Source organism: Symphodus melops (assembly GCF_947650265.1).
Source record: "Symphodus melops genome assembly, chromosome: 7".
In the NCBI taxonomy this organism is placed as follows: Eukaryota; Metazoa; Chordata; class Actinopteri; order Labriformes; family Labridae; genus Symphodus; species Symphodus melops.
Window position 1 is genome coordinate 28,972,466 of NC_136697.1, and position 12,500 is coordinate 28,984,965.

General features: G+C 49.8%; 1 protein-coding gene across 1 annotated transcript in view; it reads right to left on the bottom strand.

The window, feature by feature from the left end:
• Window positions 1-12,500, bottom strand: part of pex5lb (peroxisomal biogenesis factor 5-like b) — a gene marked incomplete at its 3' end in the record, with an annotated part of 24,328 nt that overhangs the window by 5,000 nt on the left and 6,828 nt on the right. The window contains exons 2-4 of the mRNA XM_079347511.1: window positions 6,618-6,713; window positions 2,065-2,179; window positions 418-642 (exon numbers count right to left, since the gene is read on the bottom strand). Of these exons, the coding sequence (XP_079203637.1) occupies window positions 418-642; window positions 2,065-2,179; window positions 6,618-6,713 (436 nt within the window). The remainder of the gene's footprint in view (window positions 1-417; window positions 643-2,064; window positions 2,180-6,617; window positions 6,714-12,500) is intronic.

The window sequence follows — 12,500 nt, forward strand, 5'->3', positions numbered from 1 at the left end:
GTGTGTGTGCGTGTCTCTGTGTGTGTGTGTGTGTGTGTGGAGGACACTGAGGTGAAACAGGAAGTTAAAGTCTCATCACAATAAAAGCTCAGATTAAAGGTATTTTTACCTCGCTGGCTTCAGAGCTTTTAAGCAAATGAGCGACGACATGAAATAAAGAGCAGCTGAAAGGAGGCGGAGCCTGAGCCTGGGACCAGGATGTTGATCTGAACATCCAGGAGACATCGGAGGACTTTTTATAATCCGAGCACAAAGACTAATAAACGCTCGCCACCGCCCGTTACCTCTCTGTTGCCGTGACGACCATGAGTTCACCTTCTCGGACTGAAGCAAGGAGAAGGGAGGGGGGACAAGTGGACCGACCCAGATGCTGGAGGGGGGTTTGAGAAAGGGCAACATCAGAACCAGATCCTGTACCTGAGTCCAGCGAGATCCTCTCGGGGGTTCTGGGACTGGCCGGCAGGTGTTCCACCTCCACCTGGATCAGCTCGGTCTCATCCGGTCTGGTGCGTCGCCGGGGGCTCTTGGAGCTGCCCTTCCTCCTCCTGGGCTCCTTGTGACAGACTCCGCCCCCTCCATCACTGCCCCCGCTGCTCTCCCCCGGCTCACTGAGGTCCACCAGGTCCAGAGCCGTGGACAGGACTGCAGGACCACAAGAAGACAATCAGGCAGCGACACTAAAACACTTCCTGCTCTGATCTGTGGAATCAATAGTTCCCTGAGCGTGAGGTCAGCTGATCATACATTCCCCGGACGCTGAGCGCCGACCTCTAAACGTCTTCACCAAACTGTGAAACCCGACGCCACGGTGTCAAACTTCAGCTGCTGTTTGAATGAAAACACAGAAAGGAAGAGAGCGAGCGGCGCGGCGAGGAGCAGGGCACATGACCTGCTGAGAGGACAGGTGACAGATGGTACAGAGGAGGACGCAGGACAGCCAAGGACGCAGAGTTAGAGGACGACCGGGGGGGGTGGAGAGAGAGGGAGGAGACGGGGGGAGAAGGAGGGGTGTGAGAGGAGAGGAGAGAAAAGAAACAAAGAAAAGGAGAGAGAGAGGAGACGGCGGAGAGAGGGAGGAGACGGCGGAGAGAGGGAGGAGACGGCGGAGAGAGGGAGGAGACGGGGGAAAGAGGGAGGAGACGGGGGAGAGAGGGAGGAGACGGGGGAAAAAGGGAGGAGACGGGGGAAAGAGGGAGGAGACGGGGGAGAGAGGGAGGAGACGGGGGGAGAGGGAGGGAGGAGACGGGGGGAGAAGGAGGAGACGGGGGAGAGAGGGAGGAGACGGGGGGAGAGGGAGGGAGGAGACGGGGGGAGAGGGAGGGAGGAGACGGGGGGAGAAGGAGGAGACGGGGAGAGAGGGAGAGGAGGTGAGGAGGAGATGGGGGAGAGAGGGAGGAGACGGGGGAGAAGGCGGAGAGAGGGAGAGGAGACGGGGGAGAGAGGGAGAGGAGACGGGGGAGAGAGGGAGAGGAGACGGGGGAGAGAGGGAGGAGACGGGGAGAGAGGGAGGAGACGGGGGAGAGGGAGGAGACGGGGAGAGAGGGAGGAGACGGGGAGAGAGGGAGGAGACGGGGGAGAGGGAGGAGACGGGGAGAGAGGGAGGAGACGGGGAGAGAGGGAGGAGACGGGGGAGAGGGAGGAGACGGGGAGAGAGGGAGGAGACGGGGGAGAGAGGGAGGAGACGGGGAGAGAGGGAGGAGACGGGGGAGAGGGAGGAGACGGGGGGAGAGAGGGAGAGGAGGTGAGGAGGAGGAAGAAAGTGAAGTTGTTTTCTCTCCTCAAAGTTAATGCAACACTTCAGAGCGTCACAGAAGGAGGACGACATGAAAGGGCGGACAAAACAACCGACAGGAGGTGTGTGTGTGTGTGTGTGTGTGTGTGTGTGTGTGTGTGTGTGTGTGTGGTTGATTCACTGCTGAGGTTCATATAGTACGCTCTGGAGAGTACCGGGCAGTGATGGTCACATGGTAGGGAGGAGCTGGGGTCCCCTGCTGAGTGGTGGAGGACGGGGGGACGGGGGGGACGGAGGTGAGGCAGAGGAGGAGATAATTAGCGGGAGTGTACCTGCTGTGTTAGAGGTGAGGGGTCGGGTGGAGGGGGCGTCGCTCCGGCTCTCAGACAGGAAGTCATCGATGGAGGGACTCAGCAGGGGCCGACTCTCCTGCTGCTCACGGACCAGCTGGAGACAAAAACCAAGAGAGACACAAATCATCCTTATCATTTATGTTTAGACTGTCAGTGTGGATTCATTAATCTGTCCCTTCAGTCTCTCTGTAGATAGTGGTCCTCAGTGTCTCTCTGTATTTATTTTGTTCCTTCAGTCTCTCTGTAGATAGTGGTCCTCAGTGTCTCTCTGTATTTATTTTGTCCCTTCAGTCTCTCTGTAGATAGTGGTCCTCAGTGTCTCTGTATATATTTTGTCCCTTCAGTCTCTCTGTAGATAGTGGTCCTCAGTGTCTCTGTATTTATTTTGTCCCTTCAGTCTCCCTGTAGATAGTGGTCCTCAGTGTCTCTGTATTTATTTTGTCCCTTCAGTCTCTCTGTAGATAGTGGTCCTCAGTGTCTCTGTATTTATTTTGTCCCTTCAGTCTCTCTGTAGATAGTGGTCCTCAGTGTGTCTCTGTATTTATTTTGTCCCTTCAGTCTCTCTGTAGATAGTGGTCCTCAGTGTCTCTGTATTTATTTTGTCCCTTCAGTCTCTCTGTAGATAGTGGTCCTCAGTGTCTCTCTGTATTTATTTTGTCCCTTCAGTCTCTCTGTAGATAGTGGTCCTCAGTGTCTCTCTGTATTTATTTTGTCCCTTCAGTCTCTCTGTAGATAGTGGTCCTCAGTGTCTCTCTGTATTTATTTTGTCCCTTCAGTCTCTCTGTAGATAGTGGTCCTCAGTGTCTCTGTATTTATTTTGTCCCTTCAGTCTCTCTGTAGATAGTGGTCCTCAGTGTGTCTCTGTATTTATTTTGTCCCTTCGGTCTCTCTGTAGATAGTGGTCCTCAGTGTGTCTCTGTATTTATTTTGTCCCTTCAGTCTCTCTGTAGATAGTGGTCCTCAGTGTGTCTCTGTATTTATTTTGTCCCTTCAGTCTCTCTGTAGATAGTGGTCCTCAGTGTGTCTCTGTATTTATTTTGTCCCTTCTGTCTCTCTGTAGATAGTGGTCCTCAGTGTGTCTCTGTATTTATTTTGTCCCTTCAGTCTCTCTGTAGATAGTGGTCCTCAGTGTGTCTCTGTATTTATTTTGTCCCTTCAGTCTCTCTGTAGATAGTGGTCCTCAGTGTGTCTCTGTATTTATTTTGTCCCTTCTGTCTCTCTGTAGATAGTGGTCCTCAGTGTGTCTCTGTATTTATTTTGTCCCTTCTGTCTCTCTGTAGATAGTGGTCCTCAGTGTGTCTCTGTATTTATTTTGTCCCTTCAGTCTCTCTGTAGATAGTGGTCCTCAGTGTGTCTCTGTATTTATTTTGTCCCATTTGTGTTCACAAATGAGAATAAAGATGTGCAGACCTGCACAACAGTTTCTCTCTTGTCTGGAGGTGGAGTCCGGACAAGAGAGACCAGGATCCCATTGTGACATCACAAGGAGAGCACATTTGAAACAGAGCATTTTCCTGTGTGTTGTCAGACTTCTGCAGACCACAAAGGACAGGATGGATTTATATCACATGTTGTGGGTCAGTAGACTCTCAGGTTACCCATATAGATGTTCACAAACACTTTTATAATATGTCCCCTTTAAAATCAATACATCATTTATTGGAAAACTATTTTTTACAATATTTATTTAAGAAAGTGTCTCCATAGTAACCTGCTCCTCCGGTGGAATGGAAATGCATTCTGGGAAACATAGTGCAGAGAAAAGGCTTCAATTCACCGGTTCAGTCTGAGGCCTGTTTTTTTGCTTTGTGCTGATTTAACCTGATCGCAGATGTGTGTGTGTGTGTGTGTGTGTGTGTGTGTGTGTGTGTGTGTGTGTGTGTGAGAGAGAGAACATGTGTGGTTGTGCGTGTCTAACCCTAATCCACACAGCCGTGTCTGTCCACATGTCAGATGGAATATGTTCGTATTTAATCCTGGCAAAGAGCACAGCAGCTTCACCGGCCAGTTAAAAAAAGACAGCAGTGTTTCAGCAGAGGTCAGAGGTCAGAGGAGACAAAAAATAAACACTGACTCAGAAGACAGAACATAAGACATTTAGAAACATAACCAGAGTGTTTTTAATTATCAGACCCAACAGGAGGTCTAACCAAGTGTTAACAGTATATCCTCTTAAATAACACTTCTAGTGACGCAGAGATCGAAATCTGCCATGTGGCACTTTGGAAGCACCGGGATGCCGACAATGTTTGTCATGCTAGTTTTACATCGGTATCTGCTGTGGGTGATGAAACGCTGACAGGGCGCCATGAAACAGTCTTTTATTACACTAACACCATCTATCTTCCACAACCATTATTTAAATGTACAGTAAACTAAAACAGGTTATGCACACGTGCACTACAGGGATTATCTCTGTCAGGTGTCTGCTGAGGAAAGATAATCTGACAAAATGGTCACAGGAAATAAGTGACAAGATCTCTTTCACAGGGTGACCTTCTGTTGCACAACTACGCACGCAGTGCCATGTGTTTGTCACATTACATTCATGACATCACAGAGACCAGCACGTCATCACAGAGACCGGCATGTCATCACAGAGACCGGCATGTCATCACAGAGACCGGCATGACATCACAGAGACCAGCATGTCATCACAGAGAACGGCATGACATCAGAGAGACCGGCACGTCATCACAGAGACCAGCATGTCATCACAGAGACCGGCATGACATCAGAGAGACCGGCATGACATTACAGAGAACGGCACGTCATCACAGAGACCGGCACGTCATCACAGAGACCGGCATGTCATCACAGAGACCAGCATGACATCACAGAGACCGGCATGACATCACAGAGACCGGCATGACATCAGAGAGACCGGCATGACATCAGAGAGACCGGCATGACATTACAGAGAACGGCACGTCATCACAGAGACCGGCACGTCATCACAGAGACCGGCATGTCATCACAGAGACCGGCATGACATCACAGAGACCGGCATGACATCAGAGAGACCGGCATGACATCAGAGAGACCGGCATGACATTACAGAGACCAGCATGACATCACAGAGACCAGCATGTCATCACAGAGACCGGCATGACATCAGAGAGACCGGCATGACATTACAGAGACCAGCATGTCATCACAGAGACCGGCATGTCATTACAGAGACCGGTATGACATCACAGAGACCGGTATGACACCACAGAGACCGGCATGACATCACAGAGAACGGTATGTCATTACAGAGACAAGCATGTCATTACAGAGACCGGTATGACATCATAGAGACCGGCATGTCATTACAGAGACTGGTATGACATTACAGAGACCAGCATGACATCACAGAGACCAGTATGTCATTACAGACACCGGCATGACATTACAGAGACCGGTACAACATCCCAGAGACCGGCATGACATCACAGAGACCGGCATGACATCACAGAGACCAGCATGTCATTACAGAGACCGGCATGACATCACAGAGACCTGTATGACATTACAGAGACCGGTATGACATCACAGAGACCGGCATGTCATTACAGAGACCGGCATGACATTACAGAGACCGGTATGACATCACAGAGACCGGCATATCATTACAGAGACCGGTATGACATTACAGAGACCTGTATGACATTACAGAGACCGGTATGACATTACAGAGACCTGTATGACATCACAGAGACCGGTATGGCATTACAGAGACCTGTATGACATCACAGAGACCGGTATGACATTACAGAGACCGGTATGACATCAGAGACCGGCATGTCATTACAGAGACCGGCATGACATTACAGAGACCGGTATGACATCACAGAGACCGGCATGTCATTACAGAGACCGGTATGACATTACAGAGACCTGTATGACATTACAGAGACCGGTATGACATTACAGAGACCTGTATGACATCACAGAGACCTGTATGACATCACAGAGACCGGTATGACATTACAGAGACCTGTATGACATCACAGAGACCGGTATGACATTACAGAGACCGGTATGACATCACAGAGACCGGTATGACATCACAGAGACCGGTATGACATTACAGAGACCGGTATGACATCACAGAGACCGTTATGACATCACAGAGACCAGCATGTCATTACAGAGGCCGGTATGACATCACAGAGACCGTTATGACATCACAGAGACCAGCATGTCATTACAGAGACCGGTATGACATTTTTGGATGGATTTCTTTTTCATTGTTCATGAATTGTAATTTTGTCCGAGGTTTTTAATGGATGCGAGATGTTTTGTTTCCCCCTCAGATTACTGGAGATTACTTTATTTTTTATTTCTGTCTGACCTTTATAAGATGTTTCTGTTCAACGTCAGTGAGGCCAAGCAAACAGTCTGATGTGTGAAACAAAGAGAACACTAAATTGTTTGAGTCGAGAGGAAACAAAGAGAACACAGAAAAAGATGGAACATCAATCAAATAAATAAATTAAAAAATCTGAGAAAGTGCGAGATGAATTAAGCGTGGTCGTCATGCCAACCTTGGTTGTCACGGTGAAGAGGGGGTTTCCTTCTGAGGATGCCTTTTTACCAGGAAGCTCCTTCAGCACCATGGCAACGACCCTTTCCCCTTTCCCCTACAACAGATCAACAGGATGTTTATCACTCCAGGTCGCACCCTTTCAAAACAAAGGTCATATTCAGCTCTAAGAATATTTATCTTAGTCTGAAAACCTAAGTCTGCGCTTTTGAAAAAGGACAGTCGCAATGTAACAAGATTAAAGACAAGATTTTAGAAAAAAGTTGTGTAGTAAAGTCGTAAATTTAGGAAAATTAGTGGATATCGTAAATGAAGATAAAAGTTGCTAATTTACAAGATTAAAGGCCTGATGTTATCAGACCAAAGTCCCCTGTCCTTTCCAATTAAGCAAAAAGCCCCAATTCTCCTACATGTAAGATATTACTGTCGTAGGACTTAGTTGTTGTAGATTTACAAAATTTTGAATCTAATCTCGAAGTCTATGATTTTTGTTTTTCTGCTACGTGGCAGTAATACGATGTTCAGAAGGTTTAATCTGGATGTGGAAATCAATTCTTTTTCTATTCAACATCAGGTTATCCATCAAAGACAAACTGGATTAAATTAATCTGATCCTGATCCAGATTTTTAAAAATGCTAAATCTAGATTACAGGAGCTCTGAATGGGACTACACACTTTATCCACAGGGGGCGCCAACATCCACACAAACTGAAAGATGCTGACAGCTGCTTTTTTCGTCTAATATTTTGTGATCGATATTCATGATATTTGGGCTAATTAGCTCTTTTGTGCTCTTTTCTTTCAGAGACAGGACAGTGGACAGTCAGAAATCTGGATGAGAAAGTAGGAAATGACAAAAAATGAGAAAAAACCCAAAGGTCACATTTGGACCGGGCCTACCGCTTTAAGAGTTATAGCCTCCACACGTGGCGCGCACGCACAGCGACTTGGATCCCAGCGCCACATTTGGTGAAGTATTTGAAGTCAAGATCATTTAATCGCAGCTCTAATTTTTGCTTTGTTTACTTAGGTGGTAATACGAACAAAAGTAGGATCAGAATCTTTGAACAAACGTGGTTTTATTTGACATGAAAGTATAATCCAGTTCCTTTGTAATCCAGAGTCTGAATCAGCCCTCTGCTGGGATCTGTATGATCCTGATGTTTTAAATCAAAGTGATCTTAATCTTCTTTCAAAGTTTAAACAACTCGCTCTGGAGGATTTATCAGCTGACCCTTTTTCATTCAACATGTCATCCAATCGGATCAGACGACCTCTGAACTACCTGGCTCTGGAGACCAGAATAGACCATCAATCCATCCATTCTCTATGCGTTTCTCATGCGGGGTCGTGAGAGGGCTGGAGCCAATCCCAGCAGCCATCAGGCAAGGCGAGGCGGGGTTACGTCCTGGCCTGGTCGACAGTCAATCACAGGAGACAACCAGCCACACTCACATTCCCATGACGGGGGAGGAAGCTGGAGGAGGGGGATCATCACACAGAAGGGTCGACGGAGCGGCTTTAATCAAGGAGAAGACTGTATTTTATTTTGAAGGGACAGGATACAGACTCCATCTAAACCTCCATGAAGGCGTGAAACACACACACACACACACACACACACTCACACACACACTCTCTGAGTGTATTCTAACAGCAGTGAGCACTTAGCGGCTGCAGTAGTTAAACCCACAGAGGAAAGTGTGCCGAGTGAAGACATTTAACCTCCCATGATCCTTCAGCCTGACGTCACTTCATGCAGAAATGTATCTTCTGCTGTTCTGCAAACAGGACAACACTGAAGGAAACATCCGAGTCTTCAGTTGTATTTTTAACCAAAAAGTTAAAGAAGACAGAAGAGGCGAGAAGAAGTTTACATGTAATATTAAACAGTTTAAAAACAGGACACGACCACGAGTGTGTCTTTTGTTTTTATTAGAATCACTTTTACATTTTGTTATTCCTAAAAACACTTTTCTTCTTTTTCAATCCTCAGACTCAACGACCTGCAAGTCGATCATTTCCTTTCACATCAATCTCAGGTACAAACCCGCTCCTGCACACGGGTAAGAACCCTCTCCTGCACACGGGTACAAACCCGCTCCTGCACACGGGTAAGAACCCTCTCGTGCACACGGGTACAAACCCGCTCCTGCACATGGGTACAAACCCACTCGTGCACACGGGTACGAACCCGCTCCTGCACACGGGTACAAACCCACTCGTGCACACGGGTACGAACCCGCTCCTGCACACGGGTACGAACCCGCTCCTGCACACGGGTACAAACCCGCTCCTGCACACGGGTACAAACCCACTCCTGCACACGGGTACAAACCCGCTCCTGCACACGGGTACGAACCCGCTCCTGCACACGGGTACGAACCCACTCGTGCACACGGGTACAAACCCTCTCGTGCACACGGGTACAAACCCACTCCTGCACACGGGTACAAACCCGCTCCTGCACACGGGTACAAACCCACTCGTGCACACGGGTACAAACCCGCTCCTGCACACGGGTACAAACCCACTCGTGCACACGGGTACAAACCCTCTCCTGCACGCGGGTACAAACCCGCTCCTGCACACAGGTACAAACCCACTCCTGCACACGGGTACAAACCCACTCCTGCACACGGGTACAAACCCGCTCCTGCACACAGGTACGAACCCGCTCCTGCACACAGGTACAAACCCACTCCTGCACACAGGTACAAACCCACTCCTGCACACAGGTACAAACCCGCTCCTGCACACAGGTACAAACCCACTCCTGCACACAGGTACAAACCCACTCCTGCACACGGGTACAAACCCGCTCCTGCACACGGGTACAAACCCGCTCCTGCACACAGGTACAAACCCACTCCTGCACACAGGTACAAACCCACTCCTGCACACAGGTACAAACCCACTCCTGCACACGGGTACGAACCCGCTCCTGCACACGGGTACGAACCCGCTCCTGCACACGGGTACGAACCCGCTCCTGCACACAGGTACAAACCCACTCCTGCACACAGGTACAAACCCACTCCTGCACACGGGTACGAACCCGCTCCTGCACACAGGTACAAACCCACTCCTGCACACAGGTACAAACCCACTCCTGCACACGGGTACGAACCCGCTCCTGCACACGGGTACAAACCCACTCGTGCACATGGGTACGAACCCACTCCTGCACACGGGTACAAACCCGCGCCTGCACACGGGTACGAACCCGCTCCTGCACACGGGTACGAACCCGCTCCTGCACACGGGTACAAACCCACTCGTGCACACAGGTACGAACCCACTCCTGCACACGGGTACAAACCCGCGCCTGCACACGGGTACGAACCCGCTCCTGCACACGGGTACAAACCCACTCGTGCACACGGGTACGAACCCACTCCTGCACACGGGTACAAACCCGGGGCGGAGTAGCTGACAGGTTCACCCGCTGCTCCTCGAAGCCGCGGAGGTGAAGAGTGAGTCAGTGAAGGAGGAGTCTATCAATAAAACATCAGACAGGGTTTTATTATTAGAGCAGCTTACACACACACACACACACACACACACACACACACACACACACACACACACGGGGGAGGGGAGAGTGTGATAGACATAAGAGCTCTGCACAGTTCTAAACCTTCCAGCTCCTCGTCCGGCCTGATTAATCCTGTCACAGATTAAACTGCTCACAGAATCATCTTCATATTTCCTCACGTTTCACATCTCCTGTAAACGGACAGACACACACAAAGAGTCCATCAGTATGAACTCATCCATTCATACACATTCACGCACTGATGGTAGAGGCTGCTGCAGAGTAAAGAGTCCATCAGTATGAACTCATCCATTCATACACATTCACACACTGATGGTAGAGGCTGCTGCAGAGTAAAGAGTCCATCAGTATGAACTCATCCATTCACACACATTCATACACTGATGGTAGAGGCTGCTGCAGAGTAAAGAGTCCATCAGTATGAACTCATCCATTCAGACACATTCATACACTGATTTATTAACCTGTGTTCCTGTTTCTGCTGACTAGTGACAGAGCAGCGTGTGTGTGTAAGTGTGTGTAGGTGTGTGTCTGTGTAGGTGTGTGTGTGTGTGTGTAGGTGTGTGTCTGTGTGTGTGTAGGTGTGTGTCTGTGTAGGTGTGTGTGTGTGTGTGTGTAAGTGTGTGTGTGTGTGTGTGTGTGTGTAAGTGTGTGTGTGTGTGTCTGTGTGTGTGTAGGTGTGTGTCTGTGTAGGTGTGTGTGTGTGTGTGTGTGTAAGTGTGTGTGTGTGTGTGTGTGTGTGTGTAAGTGTGTGTGTGTGTGTGTGTGTGTGTGTGTTGAAGCTGAGAGAAACAGAATCTCTAGTTTTTGATAAATGATCAGCAGAGAACCTCACTGCTCATCTTTACTGCTCTGTTTCACTCTTACACACTATCACTCACCCAGCTGTGTGTGTGTGTGTGTGTGTGTGTGTGTGTGTGTGTGTGTGTGTGTGTGTGTGTGTGTGTGTGTGGACTATAAATAACCTGCTGTTGTGCTGAGCAAACACTCCTCCATCAGAGTCCCAGCAGAGCTGAGCTGGCTGCTTCAGCAAACACTCTGCATCCTCACAGGACTGAAACTGCAGTCACACCACCAAACCACTGGACCAGTGCTGGACCACAAGCTGGCCTCAGTCCTGTCACTGGACCAGTGCTGGACCACAAGCTGGCCTCAGTCCTGTCCCTGGACCAGTGCTGGACCACAAGCTGGCCTCAGTCCTGTCCCTGGACCAGTGCTGGACCACAAGCTGGCCTCAGTCCTGTCCCTGGACCAGTGCTGGACCACAAGCTTGCCTCAGTCCTGTCCCTGGACCAGTGCTGGACCACAAGCTGGCCTCAGTCCTGTCCCTGGACCAGTGCTGGACCACAAGCTGGTCTCAGTCCTGTCCCTGGACCAGTGCTGGACCACAAGCTGGCCTCAGTCCTGTCCCTGGACCAGTGCTGGACCACAAGCTGGCCTCAGTCCTGTCCCTGGACCAGTGCTGGACCACAAGCTTGCCTCAGTCCTGTCCCTGGACCAGTGCTGGACCACAAGCTGGCCTCAGTCCTGTCCCTGGACCAGTGCTGGACCACAAGCTGGCCTCAGTCCTGTCCCTGGACCAGTGCTGGACCACAAGCTTGCCTCAGTCCTGTCCCTGGACCAGTGCTGGACCACAAGCTGGCCTCAGTCCTGTCCCTGGACCAGTGCTGGACCACAAGCTGGTCTCAGTCCTGTCCCTGGACCAGTGCTGGACCACAAGCTGGCCTCAGTCCTGTCCCTGGACCAGTGCTGGACCACAAGCTGGCCTCAGTCCTGTCCCTGGACCAGTGCTGGACCACAAGCTTGCCTCAGTCCTGTCCCTGGACCAGTGCTGGACCACAAGCTGGCCTCAGTCCTGTCCCTGGACCAGTGCTGGACCACAAGCTGGCCTCAGACCTGTCCCTGGACCAGTGCTGGACCACAAGCTGGCCTCAGTCCTGTCCCTGGACCAGTGCTGGCCTCAGTCCTGTCCCTGGACCAGTGCTGGCCTCAGTCCTGTCCCTGGTTTTATGTTCTGCTATGACATGGATGAACACACGAGGGAACACAGATTCATCAGGCTAGCGGCCGTGGTGGCGAGTAAATTAAAAAAGCGTTAAATTGTGATTTAACGCTTTGTCACTCACTTATTGTGATATTTAAAAGCTTTTATTATGAAAGAGTCACATCAGGAAATGGGGCGTTTTCAGCAGCAGCTTAAAGGTGCCAAATGTTCAAAGTTTACTTTAAAGTAAAGAAACTAAAAGCTGTTTGTTGTTGAGTCTGAATCCAACAGAATGAAACACGTTCAGATATAAAACCTGTAAAGCGCCCTGATGATTGAG